The sequence below is a fragment of the Protopterus annectens genome, chromosome 2.part0 (assembly GCF_019279795.1).
Source record: "Protopterus annectens isolate FY-2018-M chromosome 2.part0, PAN1.0, whole genome shotgun sequence".
NCBI classification, from domain to species: Eukaryota; Metazoa; Chordata; order Ceratodontiformes; family Protopteridae; genus Protopterus; species Protopterus annectens.
In genome coordinates, this window is record NC_056728.1 from 138,302,391 (window position 1) to 138,326,292 (window position 23,902).

At 36.8% G+C, this 23,902-nt stretch overlaps 1 protein-coding gene across 1 annotated transcript in view; it reads left to right on the top strand.

Annotated features, from left to right (window-relative positions):
* SPATS2L (spermatogenesis associated serine rich 2 like) overlaps positions 1-23,902 on the top strand; it is a 430,773-nt gene that overhangs the window by 317,356 nt on the left and 89,515 nt on the right. Inside the window, exon 7 of the mRNA XM_044060630.1 lies at positions 16,827-16,962. Coding sequence (XP_043916565.1) covers positions 16,827-16,962 — 136 coding nt within the window. The remainder of the gene's footprint in view (positions 1-16,826; positions 16,963-23,902) is intronic.

Genomic DNA, 23,902 nt, shown 5'->3' on the forward strand with positions numbered 1-23,902 from the left:
CTGTCTTATCATTCTGGGCGAAGGCAGGATGCTACTCAGGGCTAGGGTCATACCTGCCTGGGCCACATGATCCAAGAGCTCTTCCAGGTCTCTTTTCATGTAGTCTCATGTCATTCACTCCAACATGGACAATGACAGAGTCATATTTGTACTTGTTGTGGAGTGACTTGAGTGCATGCATTATGTGGTGGATCCTGGCACCCGACAGGCAGCTGACTGTAATTTTCTCCTTGTTCAGCCTGGTGAGTAGGACATCAGTGTGCCTGACTATAGAGTCACCTATGACTAAAGTGTTGGGAACGTTGTCTTGCCTTAGGGGCTGTTGCTGGGTGGCACACTGGTGTTGTGAGCTATGTGACACTTTGGTTGTGATTGGTGTTTGTTTGCATTTCAGCTTCGGAGGTCCTTGTTGCTTGGGCAGATTACTGTTAGGGCCTCCACATATGTGGGTTTAGTGTTGCTATGTATAGGTGTTGATGGTGTGGAAGGGCTATGTGTTGCTTGAGGTGTAGTGCGGGTGTTAACCTTCTTCTCTTGACTGTCTAGCACAATCATGGGTGGAGAGAGCTTTGCTTCCCGTTTGGCTATGTAAGTGCATCTCTCGCAGGTTGTAGTGTTGGGTGATAGGAGGAGAGGGTTGTGTTAAAAATAAAAGATAATCAGAGGGCTACTCTGTCTTAAGAATGCATGCACCTATACAGCTTAACAAAACTTAACAAATAATTACCAATGAAAGTAAAAAAAAACAAATAATGTGGAAACTTCTCTGTGTGGAAGATCTAAGCACGTAATAAGAACCATACTGTGAATATCCCTCCAGATAACATGTGGCAGAAATACTTTCTTTAAAACGTTCCAAAGTATAAATCCTCTAATGAAAGTAGGGAAGCACAAGCTAGTTCAAGTCAAATCTTCTTTTGTGAGACTTCGGTGGACACTATGGAGACTGTCTTGGTTGAAAGTAAAAAAAAAAAAAATAAATAAAATAAAAGAACATACAAGTAATCTTAGTGACATCTCAGCGAAGAAGCACATTTTGTGCTGTAACAAACCCTGTGGCAACAGAAACTACTTACATCAAATAACTGACACAGTACTATTAATAACCACTGGGCAGCCATGGTGGTGCAGTGGTTAGCATTGTCGCCTCACAGCAAGAGGTTCTCAGGTTTGATCCTTGGCTGAGGTGCCTTCTGTGCAGAGTCTGAATGTCCTCAGTGTGGTCACATGGGTTTCCTCCAGGTGCTATGCTTTCCTCCCAAAAACATGCTGTAGGTGGATTGGACACTCTAAATTGGCCCTAGGCATGAGTGCATGCATATGTGTGCCTTTTGTGGAAGGTTGGGTGCCAGGCTGGCAACTTGACACCATAAAACTCTACTGCCAATCATGAGCAGACAGGTGATCTGCTCTGATGACCCCTAACTGAGAAAAGCCAGAAGAAGTACTATTAATAACCACTGGGTTAGTTTTCTCTTCACATTGATATGTATTTATTTGTTTATTTACTTATTTAGTTACTGGGTTAGTAGGCTAATAATTGATCTTTTTCAGACACACCTTCAATCTATTTGCTATATGTTTATGCTTGTTAAAAGCAGTGGATGGTACATGGTATGTATAATATTTACATTGCTGAAGGTGTTTAAGTTAAGTACAGTATTCAGACAATCTAAGACCTTAAGTTATAATGCAAGTTTAGGAAAATGAGGATGTTGTAAAATACATGCAGTAGTACCTCGAAGCACGTGGAACACACAAACGTAAACGTACTTGAAGCTTTATTGTCCAAAGAACAGTTAAGCATTTTCATCCATAAGAAGTGAACTTCTTCAGAACTCAGAATTCAGGTAGTATGGTACACAGCATGGGAGTATGTGTTGTCGTAGACTATATTGCACAACCATATAGTTAGTATGACAGTACAGTTTGTAAGTATGTTATTGAGTATGGAGAGACATGGGTAATCCGGAAGTGTGTTACACAGCATGGATGCATGTATAGCCCTGAAGTATGTTACATGGAATGGGGGTATGGGTAGTCTGGAAATATGTATTAAAGCATGGAACATGGGTAGTGCAGAAATGTCAGACAGCAGGGGGGCATGGGTAGTCTGGAAGTATATGACATGGCATGGAGATATGGGTAGTCTGGAAATATGTTACATGGCATGGGGATATGGGTAGTCTGGAAGCATATTTTATGGCATCGGTGTATGGGTAGTCTGGAAGTATGTTAAATGGCATGGGGATATTGGTAGTCTGGAACTATGTTACATGGTATGGGCATATGGCTAGTCTGGAAGTATGTTATTACAAGGTATGGGGATATGGGTAGTCTGGAAGTATGTTACATGGCATGGGGATATGGGTAGTCTGGAAGTATGTTATTACAGGGAATGGGGCTATGGGTAGTCTGGAAGTATGTTCTATGGCATGGGGACATGGGTAGTCTGGAAATATGTTACATGGCATGAGGATAGGGGTAGTCTGGAAGTATGTTACATGACGTGGGGATATGGATAGTCTGGAAGAATGTTACATGACATGGGGATATGTGTAGTCTGGAAGTATGTTATTACAGGGAATGGGGCTATGGGTAGTCTGGAAGTATGTTCTATGGCATGGGGATATGGGTAGTCTGGAAATATGTTACATGGCATGGGGATAGGGGTAGTTTGGAAGTATGTTACATGACGTGGGGATATGGGTAGTCTGGAAGTATGTTACATAGCATGGGGATAGGGGTAGTTTGGAAGTATGTTATATGGCATGGGGATATGTGTAGTCTGGAAATATATATTACATGGTATGGGGTTATGGGTTGTCTGGAAGTATGTTAAATGGTATGGGGATATGGGTAGTCTGGAACTATGTTACATGGGATGGGGATATGGGTAGTCTGGAAGTATGTTACATGGCATGGGGATATGGGTAGCTTGGAAGTATGTTACATGGCATGGGGATATGGATAGTCTGGAACTATGTTGCATGGCATGGGGATATGGGTAGTCTGGAACTATGTTACATGGCATGGGGATATGGGTAGTCTGATACTATGTTGCATGCCATAGGTTTATGGGTAGTCTGGAACTATCTTACATGGCATGGGGATATGGGTAGTCTGGAACTATGTTACATGGCATGGGGATATGGGTAGTCTTGAACTATATTACATGGCATGGGGATATGGGTAGTCTGGAAATATGTTACATGGCATGGGGATAGGGGTAGTTTGGAAGTATGTTACATGACGTGGGGATATGGGTAGTCTGGAAGTATGTTACATAGCATGGGGATGGGGTAGTTTGGAAGTATGTTACATGGCATGGGGATATGTGTAGTCTGGAAATATATATTACATGGTATGGGGTTATGGGTTGTCTGGAAGTATGTTAAATGGTATGGGGATATGGGTAGTCTGGAACTATGTTACATGGGATGGGGATATGGATAGTCTGGAAGTATGTTACATGGCATGGGGATGTGGGTAGCTTGGAAGTATGTTACATGGCATGGGGATATGGATAGTCTGGAACTATGTTGCATGGCATGGGGATATGGGTAGTCTGGAACTATGTTACATGGCATGGGGATATGGGTAGTCTGATACTATGTTGCATGCCATAGGTTTATGGGTAGTCTGGAACTATCTTACATGGCATGGGGATATGGGTAGTCTGGAACTATGTTACATGGCATGGGGATATGGGTAGTCTTGAACTATGTTACACGGCATGGGGATATGGGTAGTCTAGAAATATGTTACATGGCATGGGGATGTGGGTAGTCTGGAACTATCTTACATGGCATGGGGATATGGGTAGTCTGGAACTATGTTACATGGCATGGGGATATGAACAGTGTGGAACTATGTTACATGGCATGGGGATATGGGTAGTCTGGAACTATGGTACAGGGTATGAGGACATGGGTAGTTTAGACGTATGTTATTTAGCATGGGGCATGGGTACTCATTGCCACCCTCATTTCTAAAGCTCATTGCCTTCCCCTTTCCTTAAACCTTATCCCATTTGAGCACTATTCTCCATTACAACTACCATTGCCGGCATCTGCACACATAGCCTTCCTCAGTGAAATATCATCCTTTTGTGGTATTGCCATTTGCATGAGAAAACACTTCTCTGAGGTTGCTTCATAACTTGCCTAGAGATGCAGTGGCCTTTGGATTTATTAAATTAAGTAGGGGATGCATATATCTCTACTTGATAAAGAGTTATTGAGGATTTAACTTCATCTCATAAGGAAAACACATATTTTATTTATTTATTTTATATTTATTTTTATTTTATTTTACATTTGTTGACCGGGATAGTCCGACTTGATCTTCTTCTTCTTCTTTCAGCTTTTCCTGGTTAGGGGTCACCACAGCAGATCATCTGTCCGCCCATGATTCCCAGTGGGGTTTTACAGTGTTGAGTTGGCAGCCCGGCGCCCAACCTTCCACAGAAGGCACGCACACGCACACACTCACACCTAGGGCCAATTTAGAGTGTCCAATCCACCTACTGCATGTCTTTAGGATGTGGGAGGAAACTGGAGCACCCGGAGGAAACTTGATATATGTCCATTTTCAGCGGAGGCCCGGGGAGAAAAGCTCTAAGATAATAATGCACACTGAACATTTAGTAAATGCTAGTTTCAAGCAGATTACAGTCATAAGCAATACCAGCATTTAGCACATATAGTACTAACGTATTATAAAACACTTTACAAAACATAACATTATTTTCAAAGTTATATATACATAACATTACATTTAGGTTTAAGACACATTGAGCAGCAGTTATTCAATTGACCCTTCTTGAAATGGTGTGGTAGAAAAAAGTTAGAAGTAGTTGAAGGTAAGGCACCTAAGTAATAGAGAGGTCACTAGTCGGGGTTAGTGCAAGGACATAACCAATGAGTTTTGAAGTATTTCTTGAGTTTGTTTTTGAATTGAGTTAGTGAGGCTTCTAGGGTCAAGTCAGCTGGGAGTCTGTTCCATGTTTTTCCAACAGAGTTGGCAAACAGAGAGTCCCCAGCTGAGTAGTTGGATTTCTATGTTTGAACTAGGAGTCTAGTGGATGATTGGAGTGGCTGGGTGCTGGTATAGGGGCTGATAATATTTTTTAGTGCAGGTGTATTTTCTGGCTGGTAAAGGACTTTATGTGCCACTATTAGCTGGTTGAACTGCAGTAGGCTAGGCAGTTCAAGCCATCCTAGGTGATTTAGGTTGTGAGAGTGGTGTGTCCGGTAGGCTGTGCCAGTAGCAAATCTGGAAATATGGTTATAGCAGGATGATAGTTTATTAAGATCTGTTTTGTTTAAGTTGGAGAATAGAGGTGAGGCATAGAGAAGAGTTGATAGTAGATGGGAACGGGCAATTGCAGTTCTAGCAAGAGGGGTAAGGAAAGGTTTGATTGGTTTTGATAGTTTGATTGATATGCACATCAAACTTCAGGTTATCAACTATGTTACCCAGTAGTTTAGTTTGGGCTTCTGGGGAGATGATAGTGCCATTGTTAGCAGTTATGTTGAAGGATGGCAGTGGGTCCTGAGTGTGGGGGGAGAAAAGGAGCAGTTTAGCTTTGTTGGGGTTTAGGATTAGACGTTGATTGGAGAGCCATTTTTCCACTGTATTGAAGGTATTTTGGGTTAATGTGAATAAAGTAGCTGGTGAGGTGTCAGAACAAATCAAGGTGGAATCATCCGCATATTGAATGCAGGTAGCATCTGGGATGACTGAATGAAGGTCATTGATAAAGATGGAGAAAAGAAGGGGTCTTAGTATCAAGCCCTAGGGGATTCCTAATGTGATGTGTTTGTGCCAATCTCCTGCTCAAACTTTTGGTCATGGAGAAATGTACTATAATGAACTGGTCTTGGACCAGGTGCACTATATCCTTGGCCTCTCTACCATTGTGTCTAATTTAGTAATTATCTGATTTTGGTAGCTGTAACTGGCTATCAATGGGACAAAAAAGTACAAGTTTCCTTGTGTTTTTCTGTTCAAGCACAACCTTCCAAATTCTAATGTGCATTAATTATGGTCAGACACAGTGATAATTTTTATTTAATAAAATGTAGAGAAAGGTTGAAAAATTGCTATAAGTGAGAATAAAATAATCACAGTCAAAAGTGGAGACACCATGGTTATCAGCATCAACCCCCTTTTTCACATTTTTTTCTACGTGGGGTTGGGATGTCATGTTAACTGTCGCCAAAGGTGTAGTGGCCAGCAGATTATCTTTGGTCAGACAAGCAAGGGTAATATTGCCCTTTCTTTACTATCTAGATAAATCTGAAATTTGATATCATTAGACTGGACTTAGATGTCTGAATAATTCAAAATAAATAATAAAGATGCCAAATTTTTCACAGTTACTAAATACAAACATAGCATGTCTCATGTTTGGCCCCTCAGCTTTCACTGTCTATCTATCTATCTATCTATCTATCTATCTATCTATCTATCTATCTATCTATCTATCTATCTATCTATCTATCTATTCTTTGTTGACCAGGTTAGTCCTACTAGGCTATTGACCTTTTTCCAGGGGAGACCTGGTGGTGGTATTTATAGTGATTAGTGAAAAGTTGAAAAACAGTGAAATTCAGTTCTGGTTTAACCAAACAATCAAAAAGAAAATAAAACCAGTGAAGAAAAATCCACTTTAATTGTTGCAGAACTTCAGTAAGCACTTCTGTCTTAAAAAAGACTTCTTTAGACTGAAGTGAATACAATTACAAAACATTTAAATAACCAATTAATAAGTCACATGACAGGCTTGCTCAGTGTTTTATATTCAAGCCATCCTAAATCATCTTCACGGTTAAATTCCACATCTTTTAAAGTTGAAAAAACACTTAATTATTAACAACATGAAAATTTATATTAATGAAACATTATCTTGTGAGTCTAAATTTGTGGTTTATTTAGTATTTTGTACAACATGTAAATGTTATTACATTGGAAGAACAACACGTGACTTAAACAAGAGATGTATGAACATAAATAAGCCATTTCTAAAGGGAATGAAAAGAATGCATTAGCTAAGCATTTTAAATCTGGAAACTGTAAGGTTGATTTTAAGTTTTTAGTTTTAGAAGCTTTAAAAGATGTAGAATTATGCTTTAACCCTGAAGGTTTTATTTTCTTTTTTATTAGTGGAAAGTTGACCAGGGCACTGGGGAACTTCCCGTGCTTGGCTTTGGTGTGAGTAGGTTTAGTTTTATGGTGGCACTTCCTGCTTTTGTTACAGGTGCAGTGGCAGCTCAGAGAAGCAGGGAGAATGATGGCTGACAACTATGCATTTTCAGTATGTAGTCCAGATTTGTGTACGTAAACTGATCGAATGAGATTGGAGGACAGATTGGAGGAAATGGTAGGTTAGAAGCATTCAGACGATTATGTAGGAAGAAGGCAGGCATGCCTTTAGATGGTGGTGCAGCTATTAGTGTCATTATTGGGAAGGTGGTTGAGCCTTTAGCATAAGTAATTTTGGATGGAGGAGATGCTGGAAATGCATGCAAATAGAACATGAGGGTGGTTGAACCTTCACAGAACACAGAGGATTAATTCCAGCAAAAGTTGTTTGGCAGGGAGAATGAGAAACAGAGTGGGTTTATTATTATGACCCTCCAATTGGGAGGGTTGTAGAATTATTTATTGCAAAACCTGATGGTGCAAAGTGAGCTGGAGGGTGAGAAAACTGTATCATGGGTAGAAATAATGGATACAAGAAGAAGAAGATTTCTTGAAGGAGAAAAAAGAATATATGCAGACTGTGAAAGAAGGGGAGGAAAAGAAGACAGAAGTAAGTAAAAGGAAAATTTTAGTAAGGATAAGCAGCAAAGAAAATAAAGGAATGTACAAGTATATTACTTCAAAAGTGGTAAGAGCTTTTATTCATATTAATAAAGATACATTTTGTGGCATTATTTTTGAAACTGGGCAGTGCATGGAAATGTTTTTGGGGGATATGAAAAAAAAAGAAAAAATATAACCTATGGAACTTATGTGTATTCAAGTATTTAACAGAGAAACAAAGAAAATCTATATACAATTCCAAATTGAAGTTGAAAAAGAGACAACAAAAGACTATCTAAAAGTTGCATGTAAAGAAGTTATGGACAGTACTAAGATATATGACAATAGAGGTTTATGAACTGGAATATTAGGACTGTAATGGTAATGTATTAAAAATGGAAAATTTAAAATTGTGCATATTCCAATTATGATAAATGTAGAAGGCAACAAAGGTACAGTGAAATATTGGTGACAACAGATTTTTTTTTTTGTGGTAGAGATGACCATCTAATTAACAATTATGATAAAATAAAATGTTACCTTTGTGGTAAGGTGAGCCATAATGCCAAAAGATGTGAACTGAAGTGTTAAATGTGAAAAAAATGGGACATTTATGGATGGACTGTAAAGAGACTATAATGAGGAGAGGGAAATAAATACAGAACAAGAGCTGGAACAAGAGGAAGAATAAAAACAAAAGAAGGAGAAAGAAAAGCAGTCATTAATACAAAATGAGATGGTAGATAGAATAGACAAAGCAAAAGAAAAGGTAAAAGGGAAGGAAGAAAATTAGGAGGTATCAGAGATAAGTGAAGGAGAAGCAGAAAGTTGGAGAGTAGTGAAAGGAAGAAAAAGTAAGATAGGATAAATGCTAGATAATAGGAAAAGAAAATATATAGGTTTATGTACAAAGGAAAATAAGAAAGGGAGAGGATAAAAACAAGAGAGAACAATAGCAAGGGAAGTATAAAATAGATAAAAAGTAAAGCTGAGAATTCTATCAATAAATGTAGATAGTATAAAAAGTGGCAAGAAGAATAAGTGTCTTAGAATGGTGTATAATGCAAGATATGGATTAGATAATTATATTAGAAGATACAAGATTGTTAACAGAAGAGGAGAGACTATAAACAGAAAAATTATGGAGGGATAAGATCATTTGGAATTCAGGAAAAGAAAGGTGTTCAGGGATAGGAATACTATATAAGAAATCAGTGAGGATTTTGTATATTACTTTAGTAATAATGGGCAGAATAAAGATAGTAGATTTGAGATGGAAATTATATGTATATAGAATAATAGATGTATATGCATATATCACAAAGAAAGAGAAGGAATGATTAAGAAAATTCTAGATTATGTAAGTGTAAATATGAATATAATATTAGTATGTGATTTTAATTTTGATTTAAGAAGAAGAAAAAATGAAGTAGTGATGTGAATGCAATGTTAGAAATAATCAGATATAGAAAACTACATATTTGAGACAAAAATAATGGATGTATAGTACAGGACAGTTAAGAACAGAGATGGATTATTTTATCATTTCAGAAAGTCTAAAAGGGCTACAAGAAGGAACATTAAATACAGGCTTTTCAGATCATTTGGCTATTTGGGTAGAGTTGCAGGAAAGAAGAATAGAAAAAGGAATTGAAAGACTGAATAAAAAAATATGGGATAAAGAAGGGAAAGAAATGACCATGCAGTTATAAGAAGATCATGTTGGCATGCAGGAATATTATAATAAATGGACTCAGTTGGTGTTATGTTTTAAAGAAAAGTATAAACAATGTTATTTGGAGTGACAAGACACTAAAAGAAAAGGGACAAAAAAGAAATATGGAGAAGTAAGCAGTTAAGTATTTTTAAATCTAATAAGGGACAAAAAAGACTATTTTGGGAAAGAAAAAGATATATGAAATGAATTGAGAAAAAACATCAGAAACCTAATTTTTAACCAAAGATATTTTTGCAAGAGAAGAAGGAAGAAGTAGCTCTGTATCTATGTAGGATGGTGAAAAAGAACAAAACTGTAATAAGTGAAATGAAAAATGAAAAATACATTTTTTAATAGTCAACAGAAAATGATACACATAATTATAGAACATGTAAAATCTGTTTAAAAAGGGAAAGATACAAAGAAAACAAATATGGACAGTGAAAAGGTTGACATAACAGGATAACAAAGAATTAGAACAAGAAATAATAGAAAAGTTAAATAATGTATTAAGATTAGTTAATTTAGAATCAGCAACAGGACCAAATGGGATAGAATATCACATGGAAAGAAATAGGTTAATATGACAGAAGAAGTAATTTGTTAAAAGTATTAAATGAATCGCTGGAAGAAGAAGGATTTAGGCAAAAAGAAGTATGTGTTGGAATAATAAAGTTTTTATGGAAAAAAAGAGAAAAGAATGACATAAGAAATTGGAGGCCAATACTACGTAATAATACAGACTATAACTTTTTATGAAAATAATACAGAAAAGAATATAAAATAAGATAGGAAAATAATAGAAGATACAATATATGATATAAAAGGGAAAAAATAAGGTGTTTGATATGGTACGACATGAAATATTATGGGATGTAATGAAATATTATAATATAAGTGAGAGAATACTCAGCATACAAACAGAATAAAGTAAAGGTGCTAGTGAATGGTTGGCTAAGTCAAGAAATAAATATGAAAAGTGAGATAAGACAAGGATGACCAACAAGCAATATATCTATGTTAAAAAATGTTTTTTCTCTACCTGTTTTTATCTCCTTAGAATATTATGTATGTTTTTTACTTTCTTAGCATATTGTAGTGGTTCTCCCTTCCCCCTCTCTAAATATGTATGTGGCCAGAGCTAGAGCAGCAAACAAAACAAAAATAAAATAAAATAAATAAATAATTATTTCTATTGGTAAAGAATGTAGTGGTTAATGAGATGAATGTGGAACTGGAAGTAGCAGAATACAGGACCATAGAAGAAATTAAAATTCCAATTATGTTATCTTATGTGGATGATATCTTGTTAGTAACAAAAGATAAAGTATGGATGGTGAAGCTAACAGTTGGTTAAATGAATATTTGGTGGGAATTGTTTGAGTATAAATACAAAAAGAGCAAAGGTTTAGGAGATGAGTGTAGAATAGGGAATATTGATTTAATTTGAATAAAATAATATTACAAATAAAATTTGGAAATGAAATAGTAAAAGATCAATAATGTGAAAAAAATAAAGATTATGTGTTATTTTGAAAAACATATACGTTGTCTTACAAAAAGAATGTGTATTTAGTAAATTCTGTGCTATTAGATAAAGTTGCGTATTTGGCAAATGTATTTATGATCCCTACAAAACATGAAAAAGAAGTGATGACATTTTTTCCCCTTTATATGGGGATCAAGATTGAATTCAGTTAAAAGAGGAGTATTATATGTTAAGGAATAAGATGCAATGTTGGTGCTAATAAATCCAGTGGTATATGTTGCATCATGAAATTTATATAACATGCTAAAATGAATAAAATAATAAAATTAGTCACTAAACAGTAAATTATTAAAAAGGAATTAAGAAAAAATATGGCATATGATGAATAAGTTTAAAAGAGAAAAATTATACATGAATGGAGAGATGAGAGAATACAAAGAAAATATTATTGTGGAAAATTAATATGGGGATGTAGAAGAAGATAGGAAAATATGGTATAAGAATGTTATGAACAAATTACATTGTATTTACCCATGGAAAAAACTGGAGGAAGAAAAAAATAAAGTGTTTCCAGCAAGAAGGGAATGGTGTAAAAAATATGTAGAACGTAAAATTTTCTTTGGAGATGTTTGTAAATAAATTACCAGTAAAAGGGAATATGCCTTATAAAATGATAGAAGAAAGAGTATGTAACTATTATGGGGTAGCAGAAACAGCAGAGCATGCTTTCTTAAAAATGTAGAAAAGTGAAATATGTATGGGAGAAGTTATATGAAAAAATATTTGGAAGGGATAAAAATGTGGAAGATATTAAGATGAACATTGTTGAGTATGGTTATTATAAAAGTAAAAGAAAGGAATATTTAAAACAGACAGACAGGAAGATGTTTTACATCATGTGGACAATATGGAATGAAAAATTGAAGGAGATAAAGTTTAATGGAAACTGGATATTGCCAAATGTTAACAAAATAAGATTTTGGTTGTAGGTAAAGGAGTGGGAGTCCAAAGAAGATAACAGATAGATGAATGTAGATTGTTAGTAAAAGATGAGAAAAAATGTGTAAGACATTGGAAATGCTTTGTAAATCACGTAAATAGTGTAAATATTGTAAATAATGTGTTCAATAAAGGACCCCCTCTCTTTTTAGTAGTTGCCATGGGATGTTTTACATCCAGCTGAACTACCACCAACTCAAGCAGATGGGACCTGGGTTTAATGTCTCATCCAAAGGATGGCACTCTCAGGAGTGCATCACTCCCTTAATATTGCACTGAAGTGTCAGCATTTTGGCCAACTGGAGTGGGAATAGAACCTGCAGCCTTCTGGTCTTCCAACACCAAGGGTATATGTGCTACCTGCTGAGTCACTGGCACTGCAAATTTTAAATATTAATATATAGCAGCAGTTTCAATGTGTCAGTTCAGCAACATGTAGCTCAAATATGGTTTAGCAGTTCAGTGTTTTTCACCATTGCATCTCCATCCATCCATTGTTTTTATTCCTAGTCCCTAGTAAATGTCATGGAAGTAATACGCAGCACAAGTGAGGTCATACTTTCTGTATCCACAGTAATATTCTGTAGTCCTTTCTGTGAGATCCACAAGCATTCACAGGAAAGCTGATAGATATAGTCCCCCAATCATGTGCTGTTGGGCTGCAGCTTTTATGTCTTCTATGGAAGACACTCGGGCAACATACTGACAAAGTACCTAAAGCACCTTAACTCAGTCCTCCCAATTCAGGTTTGCAGTATCTGTGCTCAGACATCCTCCTGGATTGTCAGGTTCCTTATTGTGTCATGGAAGGTGAATTCAGTTTCCATTAGAAGGAGTCCCATTTCTGCACTTTTCTTCTGTGATGTCCTCCTTTTGGTGACTACTCAAAGCTTGTATCTATAGGTAAGGATGACAGCATAGGATGTCTTCCAGGTTGAGAACTTTATTCTATGGCTGAGACCTGTTTTGACCACCACAGTGTGATATAATTCCTGCAGTACTGCCACCACTGTACCCATCCACTGGTCAGTCTCTTAGTTCCCTCTGCCTTCACTTGTGAACAAGACAACAAGACAACAAGATACTTCAACCCGTCCACCTAATGTAATTGTTATCTTTCACCTCCAAGACACACTCCCGCACTTTTCCAGAAGAGAATCACGACCTGTGACTTGGAGCTGCTGGTAGTCTTTCCAAACACTCCATGCTTAGCAGTAATCTGCTGGAAATCACAGCCACTTGAGGATTTATAAAAAACATCATATGCAAACAAAAAACAATGCAAACTTTACATCCACAAACAAGATAATCCCCAGATGTTCATGGTAATTTGAAATGCTGTCTGTAAAACTAGGAAACAGCAGGGTAAACACAACTTGGGAAAGTCTGATACTCACCTTAGACATATTTGACAAATACTGAAAAAGAAGACAGAAATGTCACCTTTCAAATACATGGCTAGAAGTGCATATAATAGTAGTCCAGGGGATCCCATACTGTTGTAGCATATTTCACAAGACATTTGGGGGTACGTGACCATATGCCTTCTCCAGGCTAAGAAAAATCATGTAAAAAGTAATAACAAGCTCCCATGACCCCTCTGGCATTAGAATGTGGGCAAAGAGATGATCTGTTATTCCATAGCCAAGACAGAAGTTTCAATGATCCCCATGAATTAGAGGTCGAGCTACTGGATAAGATCGGACATAGGTCTTCCCTAAGGATGGTAAGCAACATGATTCTGTAATTGGAACATAATCTCCTGACCTCCCCTTCCCCCCTTTCTGAAAATTAGGCCAACCACCCCAGTTTGACAATCAACAGGTACTGTCTCAGCCTTCATTCCACCTTTAAAAGGTGTGTTGTCCTTCGTTGTTAGCATTTCCAGCTGTATTAATTCCACTACCATAGCCTTGTTAAATGTGCAACTGATTAATTGCCGCTGTAACACAGAAATGAATCCATTCTCATCATCTTATGCTGCAGCTACCTCTGAAGAGTAGAACATGTCCACTGGATTCAGACATTCCTGAACCTATGCCTTTCACCATTCAATAAGGTCCCCAGCTGAGCTCAGTGTTTCTATCTGCATCCTTACAAATCCACTCAGTAGAATGAAATGCTTTGACACAATGCATTAAAATGAAACAATGGCACTTATAATGTTTCAAAGTCATAATGTTTAGTATATTTTCTCATTTTAGTAAGGTTTTAGCCTATAACCATGAATAAATCTGATTAAAGGTCATAACTGTGTAACATTCCCTTGCAATGTGCTATTTAGTATGATGATATAATTTGTTAATAGAGCTCATCATGCAATGCGATATGGTAAGAATCAACATTTTTTAGATGGAAATATTTACAGTAACTCATTGTTTCTGTAACAAATATGGCAATAAAGCACAAGAAGAAGTAAACAAGGTATTTCAACTGTAGCTGGTTAAGAAGTACTATGTGCCGATACTTTTTTTCTTAAATGTTTCCCCCTTTTACAAGGCCAGCTGTAGACTTTAACCTTCATATCATAGGAAGGTGGCTGACAGTATAGGGTTATCTAATTAATTAATGACAGGGCAATGTAGTGCAGTGATTAGTAGTTGCTAATTCACATTGCTTAGTTCTTCAGTTCTGTTCTTATCTGATGTGCATTCACTGTGGAGTCTATTGGTCTGTTCTTTCTATGTCTGAATGAGTTTTCGCTATATGCTGTGATTTTTTTTCCCCACATCCAAAACACATGTTGCAGGTGAATTAGCAATCCACTGAATTGCGTGTGTGCGTGCATGCGTTTGTGTGTGTGTGTGTGTGTGTGTGTGTGTGTGTGTGTGTGTGTGTGTGTGTGTGTGTGTGTGTGTGTGTGTGTGTGTGTGTGTGTGTGTGTGTGTGTGTGTGTGTGTGTGTGTGTGTGTGTGTGTGTGTGTGTGTGTGCGCGTGTGTGTGCGTTATGATAAACTGGTATCATTTCCAGTGTCAGTTTCTCTGCCTAGCACCTAATGTGTGTCACAAAAGGTTTCAGCTCTGTTGTGACACTGAATTGGATTAAGTAGGGTAACAGGAAAATGCATTAATAAATTATTGACTGTCATTCATACTTTTTCACCAATTATTAGTCCAGTAACCTCCCTATATTCCAGGGATATTTCAGGTCAGATGTCCAAATAAGACAATTTACTAAGCCCTCCTGGAAATTTAGTATAATTTCTGCTTCAAAGATGAAAAAGAACATAACAAAGGGGATGAACTAAGTTACCTTCTGTAACACTAGACAACATATTTTGGGAGAATGGGTTGTAAGTGGAAATTTGCATATAGATTAATGCTGGTAATTGTTGAAAGGTGCCATACAGGAGTACCACTTTGGAAGATAAAGGTGGTAATGTTGATGGTGTTTTTGTTTGGAGAGGTGGCATAGATATGAAAAATATCCATCAATTTACTGTGATTATTCTGATATGTGCTAGGTTTGTTTAACAGATGAGATTGTGAACCTTGTACTATATATATATATATATATATATATATATATATATAGCATTATCATCAAATAATTTCTGTTTGGTTATGACTTTATAGTAAACAATTCAGCTATTAAATATCATGTAATCCTAAATTATTTTATTTCTAGGTCTTTTCACCCTCATGTCTGCCAACCATTGAACAATCCTATGAATGAGATCACCCTGTATTTTCCTCTGTAGTTAGGGCTTGTGCAAAGTACTGTGTACAGGCACGGAAGAAGCCATCATACAGGCAGCCATGGGGGTTGTTTGTGCCCTCACTGGCAAATGAAGGTGAATGGCATAATCCTGACCACTTTGGTGGTGAGGCAAGCATCTGCATCTCCACAGGTACTGCCTATACCTCTTAGCCCCACACATTGGAACTCCTTTGCTTATAGCAGCAAGGGCTACTGTCATCAGCTTTGGCAGCCAGAGCTCATATATTTCCCTGGACTGGCTTGCTGCTATGGGCAAAGCTTTTGATTTGACATGGAATATCACAAGCCAGCTGGGAACCACCCCTTCCTCTCCTCTGATAAATCCATCACACACCTGAGCCAGTGCTTGAGCATGAGTCATAAGGGCTGTAGTCTATGCTTTATCACTCCATATCATGGAGGTGGTTAATTTCAAATGTTTTAACTTGGCTTCAGACTATCTGTGGTCTTTGGAATTCTCCCACTGACAGGGACAGTTATGTTCTCATAAACATGGTAGCTGCATTAGTAAAATGTTACATCACAACTAAGTGGGCCTCTGTGAAACATTTCAATCAATACATTTTCAAGCAGCATGCTTAAATATGTAAAAGCTTATAAACTACCTAATTGCTCTTTACAATTCATTTTAGCAATTGGAAGAAATGATGAGAAGTGTTATCGTACCTTATTTTGCTCTGACTGAATATTTTTACTGTAGCTGTGCCTGCTACTTTATGCCATTCTAGGAACCACAGATATACTTTACTTTATCTACAAATAGTGTTCTAGGATATCTTTTCAACTCAATTGTGGTTTCTTTGAAAACATATTCTATGATTTTGCTATGCAGTCTGGGTCCTGGGCATGTACATTTTTATTTTCTTAATACTTATTTGCTGTTTTCCATTTAATTGTTTACTTTTCCAAGTTCTGCCATAATCTTATTAGATGTTTCCAACTTTATTATGATGTTATTTATTGTAAAGTCAGTAAAAAGATATATGACACAAAAGTGGTGGTTGTAAGTGTAGAGAAGATAGAAAGAGAGCCTTGCTAGAGTTGTGAGACTAAATAAAACTGTATTTGTATTGTGTGCCGTGTTTTAGGCCCCAGCATAGAAAAATCCATGAAGGATCTGCAGCGTTGCACTGTATCCCTGACACGGTATCGCACAATGATCAAAGAGGAAATGGACTCTTCTGTGAAAAAGATCAAGGCTACCTTTGCAGAATTACAGAGCTGGTGAGAGACAGCTGCTTGAAACTTATGTTTTTGCTGGATGAAAAAATCATTAAAATCAGGTCCCCTTGTTACTCACAGGAAAAGAACTGCTGTACTTTTTAAATAAACAGAAAAAACATCTGGTTTACTGATATATTACTGCTTTCTAGCTCCCCATAAATGTTAACATCCAGTAATACAATCAGTTCCTTATACTTGCATGACAAAAGCTATGTCATGTTTAAAGTTCCAAGCATTTAATTACACTGAAGATTTTCTGTTTCAGTGAGGAAAAAAAATTAACCCTTAATTCATGTTGATTGCTAAGGGACAGTTTCCATCCCTTAGCTTCTGTATACAGCAGAAGCTAAGAATACACATTACAAAGTTATTTAAGATGGTGGTTAGCAGATTCAAAAGCAGCGCGGAAATATTATTAAACCTGCTTATTTTGAACATTAAGTTCCATCACAGATGTAGCCTAAATTCTGCTGGCTTAATTTATTTTTGCTATAGTTTTATGTTTCCCTTTAAATATGGCTGTGGCACACATTTTGAGGGTGTGGTTGTACAGGATATAATTATGGACAACTGCCACAGAATGCAGGCATAATCTCATCCAGAAAGTGGTGTTATATATGCATTATGTAACTGTCCTCTCTTTCCAAAACAGTTTTGCACATACATTTCAAGATCTCCACTTTGGCTAACTTCATGGGTAACTGTTCTTGGAAAATTGCATAAGATTTCTACAGCAGAAGGAATCAGAAGGGAGTGAGAGATACAGAAGATGCTGACATCTTCAGGATGGCTTGTCTAACAACAGTATAGAATGACCGCAGTTAAAGGATCTGAAACAAAATGTAACTTGACTGAACTAATTAATAACAGCAACAGTAATGCATTCAGAAAATGTTAAACAGCTGTGAAGAGGTGGCTGTTTATTTAAGTGGGGGATCTTAATTTATTCATTCTTTTATTTGCATTTGTTAATTGGACTGAGGTTGAAGCATGTAATGCCCACATGACTGAAAAATAAGAATATACTGCACAGGAAAATCATCCATTCCCTGAGGTGTGGCACGGGTATGGGGGGAGTAAACTTCCTGCATGGGGATGTGACAGCCTTTGCTTTCTCCACCCCCAGAAAAGATAACGTTGAAAGCTTTTTCCATTGTTTGATTCACAAAATGAAGTTTGTATTGCTACTCTTTTCACTCAGACTTTGCACCCATTTTTGTATGTGATGGAAGTTTGTATTGCAATGGGGTGAAGAAATAAGCAATACAGACAACCATATAAATGCACATATGAATTTTTGTGTTGAGAATCAGCATGTATTTATCATTTGTTTTTCATTTGGTAAAGCCCAAGATTGACTTAAGAAATGTTTTATTTTAGGGGTGACCTGTTAGCACAAGGAAGTAAGGGATTTTTAAGGGGTGCACAGAATGCAGTAAGAGGTTGATGGGATTCAGGCATCACTTTCTTGAATAACACATCGATCACTGTGTTATATGTCTACAGTCTCTCTGGAGTATAATAGTGGGCTCCTCTGGAGACCTGGCAAACATAATGGCACAGACATGACAGAAGCAAATTAAAGGACTGTAACAGAATAGTGTATGGTCTGTATCAGAAGATATATACAGAGTGAGAAACGAAAACAGTTTAACGTGTTTAGTGCTGACAGCAGGCTGGGGATGTAACAAAAATGTTCAATTACCTAATGGGAATCAGGAGTCTGATTAGGTACCACACTTCAAAAAATTTACTGAAACAAAGAACACAGCATGAGGATACAAGGGGAATGGATAGCATAACCCAAGAAGTAGAAGTTTTTTTTTTTTTTTTACAATAGCCTTCTCAAACAAGTAACATAGTTAAAAATAGTAATGAGCTGTGGGATAGGTGTTCTTGTATTTAAGGAGTACAGTATTACTTGATGTTCTTTTAGACTAAATTAACTATAAGCCAGTTTAATGTGTTTAAGCTTGTGACTTTCAAAAGGGTCTGTCATCTAATAATATCTCTAATCAGGAGCTTCTGCTGTTTCTTTGATGTGAGTGCATGATAAAATTGTTATAGTATATAACAAGTCTGATGGTCCATTCCGTTCAAATCCATAAAACACTAAAAATAAAACTGATCCTTGAGCTCTATTCTTTGAATACCAGACAGTCATCTCTTCCTCACAATATAGCAATGTGTTAAGTTAGTTCGTTTGCATATTTATTCGTCCTCTGACAACTCACTTAAATGCAGAGTTACAGTGGCGAAAAAGCCCATCCCAGCATGTAGTGAACACCGTGCTGTGACACCGATCTAGAATGAGGCAACAACCCACTGCAAGGTGCAGGAACATGAGCGCACACAGGCACATGCACACACACAAACACATGTGCGTGCTTGTGCTCATGCACAGACATACAACTATACGCATACATAAATATGCACATACACACATTCTCACACACACACACACACACACACACACACACACACACACACACACACACACACACACACACACACACACACACATACATCTAAGGGCCATTTAAAGAATCTCCAGTGCCCTTACAGCATGTCTTTGGGAAAGTGGGAAGATACTGCAAAACCCAGCAGAAATCCACATGGACAAAAGAGAAAGTAAAGACACCCAAGCCAAGTACTGACCTGAGAACCCCAGAAATGTGAGGCAGCAGTTCTAATCATTCAGTCTGCATTATTGCTCTTATGGAGCAAACATTATCAATTAAAAAAATAATTTCTCCAAAGAGTATGTACACATCCTGTTGCAGTTTTAACAGAGTAGCTCATAGATAAGATCTCTCCTTTCCCATTTCAAGGTCTGGAATTAATTTCTGACTTGTAGTCACTGTATGAGTAGGATTTAAATATTAATTCCATGAATATGTAGAACGTCTCAAGTTACTCTATTTTCCCCTATAAACCTAGCAGTTAACTGGTTACCCTAAAGTGTGTGTGTGTGTGTGTGTGTGTGTGTGTGTGTGTGTGTGTGTGTGTGTGTGTGTGTGTGCATGTGTGTGTGTGTGTGTGTGTGTTTGTGTAGTAGCTACTCTTTTATGTTGTATTGTGGTCCTAGTCATTGATAAAGTTCAGTTGTCTAGTCCATATCTCAAAAACTTCAGCGGACTGCCCACTGACCTGGTTAATAAATTATGGATGGCTAGATAGATAAGCAGACAATTTCTGTAAACATTGGGGCTCATTTACAAAAAGTCTGTATTAACATGAAAATATATATTCCAGGGTGCAAGAAATACATTGGGTACATTATTTACTATTCATCTATGAGCCTTTGGCAGACCAAATAGACTGAAGCATGATTATGACACACAGAATCCATTTACATAAAGGACTTAGGCTCAGCACTTACTGCCCTGAAGATTTATTGCACTTTGGTGAGATGACTGTAATATCACAAGTATCCAGTTACTGTGTTTTTATTATTTGAGCAGAGGGTTTCCTTGTAACAGCACTGAATGTCAGAGTCATACAATAAATAAACTTGACAGATCAATACCATTTACATGGTTGCCAAGGAATGTTTACCCTTTCATGCCCTCAGGTTATGCTTTTGTGGTTAGATTTGACCCCTGAGTTCACAAACCTGCATGTATTTCTTGTGTGTAAGAACCAAGTAAGAAGTATTTTACTCATTAGAATGAATGATCTTCATAGGGCAGCTACTTCTCCAGTTCCCTCCCATTTTATCCGTATATATATATATATATATATATATATATATATATATATATATATATATATATATTTTTTTTTTTTTTGTCTGCCTCACAGCTCTGCGGTCTCAGATTCAGCCATGAATTTTGACTGCTGTACAGAGTTAACACATTCTACCTTTGTCTACCTGATACTGCCTTAAAGCTTGCCAGTTGCTTAGATCATTATTGCCTGTGTGGTGTGAAATGTCATGCATTTAGAAGACTACACCCATCCCTACATTCCAGAATATTTTCTGAAAAATCAACTTAAATGCATAAGATAAACAAATACAAATATTCAATGAAGAATAAAAGCTACTAAAACTGTACAAATAGCAATGTCGTCAGTAAAAAGTATTATTCTAATGCACACAGACCCAGAATTATATCTTTGCTCAAAGTTTACAAACAAATTATCATATCTTGAAAACTATACAGCCTAGACATACATTGTTAGAACAGTTGTGTTAACTAGGCATAAACTTTCATATGACAACAAGAAATTCTTCTCCAAGTGAATGTTTGAGATATTTACAGAAATATGAAAATATATGCTTAATTATATAATTAGCAAAATAATTAACAATGAATATCTCTCAAGCTATGCAACGTACTGTGCAAATTTCAATGACAGTTTTCATCAACATCATTTGTAAGATTTTACCTGATGCCATGTAATAGCATGTAAGTCACTTGTTTTTTGAAGTAGTAAGTACATATGGAAATACTGTTTATTTTCATGATTATTAACAAACAACTAGGAATATCTCTAGTATTGTGTGATGTAAATGAACACTGGCAGTTAATTTTCCTGTCTTTCACCATGACATTTCATGACATTTCACACCATACCCCTTAATAGCATGTAAGTCTCTTAGTTATGAAAATATGAAATTAAATATGGAAATATGAATGCTAAGTGACAGTGATTAATTTTTCTATTGTAGGACATCACAGATTAACAATCATAGTGTCATTTCATTAAGTGGACTGGTTCTTAGACCATAAGGGCATATATGTACAAACACACACACACATGTATGTAATTGCTTACCACTGCCCTTGTGGTCGAAGAACCAGTTCAGTCACTCAATTAATACATGCTAGATACTTTTCATCTGTGTACACATCAGCTGACAGTACAGAAGTATATTTTGGGTAGTGTGACTTCTTCAAAGAAATGCCATCATACATGTAATGGGACTTAACTTACATAATTTAGTGTAATGATGTCCATCTTAAAATGAACATTTTCATTGATTTGATGTAGTGTATTCCTTGTTTGCTATTTGTATCAACAGATTTTCCCCTGACTTCATACGCATCAACCTCTTACCACAAGAAATATGGACAAAACCAAAAATAATGGTAGGGGGACCAAAGCCCAAAAACAGGGACAAATTTTAAACATTACTCTTATACGCTTAGAAAGTTGCTAAAATAACAGGATTGGTGTTAACATGCATTTTCTGAAGGATACTAAGTCTGAAAATTAAATGTATGTCATCATTTAGTGACTTAAATCTTCAATTGTTTTCCAGAAACCACAAATTTTATGAGGAACAGACCCAAAATATCAGGCAAAAATCTGGATATCCTGTGAAAAGCTGGACAGCTGAGAGGTATGACTGACTTAATAAAATGGAAACATTATAAAATTTCCAGTGTTCTGATTGTAAGAGTCATGTAATTGTGTTCATTTTCAATAATATGTTTGACCAACAAGGAGTTGAAAAATGTCTCCAAAAGTACTTGTGCCTTTTTTCCTGAGAAGCAAGCTTATGCATGCACACACACACACAATCACACACACACACACACACACACACACACACACACACACATATATATATATATTATATATATATTATATATATATATATATATATATATATATATATATATATATATATATATATATATAAAGACAAAAAAAAGAAATGTAGAAGAAAACAACTAATTTCTAAAAAACACTTCTTTCCAAGGCAAATAGACAAGACCAAACTGTGTTTTGAGCACTTTCGTTCTTTATTTGTGATAAGAACTTCTTCAGAAATGAATACATTTATTTAACATTTGTTTACCGAGAAAGTCCGACTTGGAACAAAGCCAATTTTCAGTGGAGGCCCGGGGAGAAATGCTCCAGATGCATGTATTTGTGATGTGGGAAGAAACCCACACGAATGCAGGGAGGACATGCAGACTCCACACAGAAGGCACCCCAGCTGAGAACTGAACCAGAGAACCTCTTGCTGTGAGGTGACAAAGCTACTGCTGCACCACTGCGCCATCAATGAACAAAAAAGAATAAAAGAACAATTCTTTAATAAATACTAGTGTTCTGTCAATCTCTTCTCCCTAGAGTGGAAACCATCTTTGAGCTCATTTCCTTAGTCCTAAAAAATAACCGATTCCCCTTTAATGGATGAATTTTCCAACAACAGAAGGCAGTAGCTATGGGGTCCAAGATGGCCCCAGCCTATGCAAATATAGTACTCAGCACTTGGGAGAAGGATACCCTGTCTACCCTCCAGGGCTTCAACAATATTATTTTGTATTGTCGTTATATTGATGATATCTTTTTTGTCTGGGAGGGAACTAAACCTGAGCTCAACTGCTTCTTTATTGCCCTATCTGAAAGCACTGAATTTTTGTCTTTCACAGTGTCGGGCATTGGCAACAGAGTCCAATTCCTTGATGTGGAAATCTCCTGGGACACCAGGACTCATTCCTTCCAGTCCAATATACATAGAAAAAATACTTAGTGGAATAACTACCTTGAGTTCAGCAGTCAACACCCCTATTTTATGAAAACCAACATTGTTAAGGTACAGTTCATCAGATTGTCCCACATTGTTAGTGATGACAAGGTATTCTTAAATTCTTAGCAACCTGTTCATTCAAAGGAACTACCCACCATCTCTGGTCAAAAGGATCCTGACTGAGGTCAGCAATGCAAGATATACCAAGTCCCCGCCTAAATTGAAACATGGATTAAATAAAAACTATACAAGTCCTCACATAGCTGAGTTCACTTTCAGTTTCCTGCTACCACTAGGGACATGTTCCCCATTAGAGAGAGTCTTACCAAAAATTGGGCTATAATCCATAGCATCTGGAAAATCCCCTGAGCTCTAGGCACCCACCCACCTTTATTTTTAAAAAATTGGAAACTCTGAGAGTACCATTTCACCAACTAAGCCCCCCCCCCT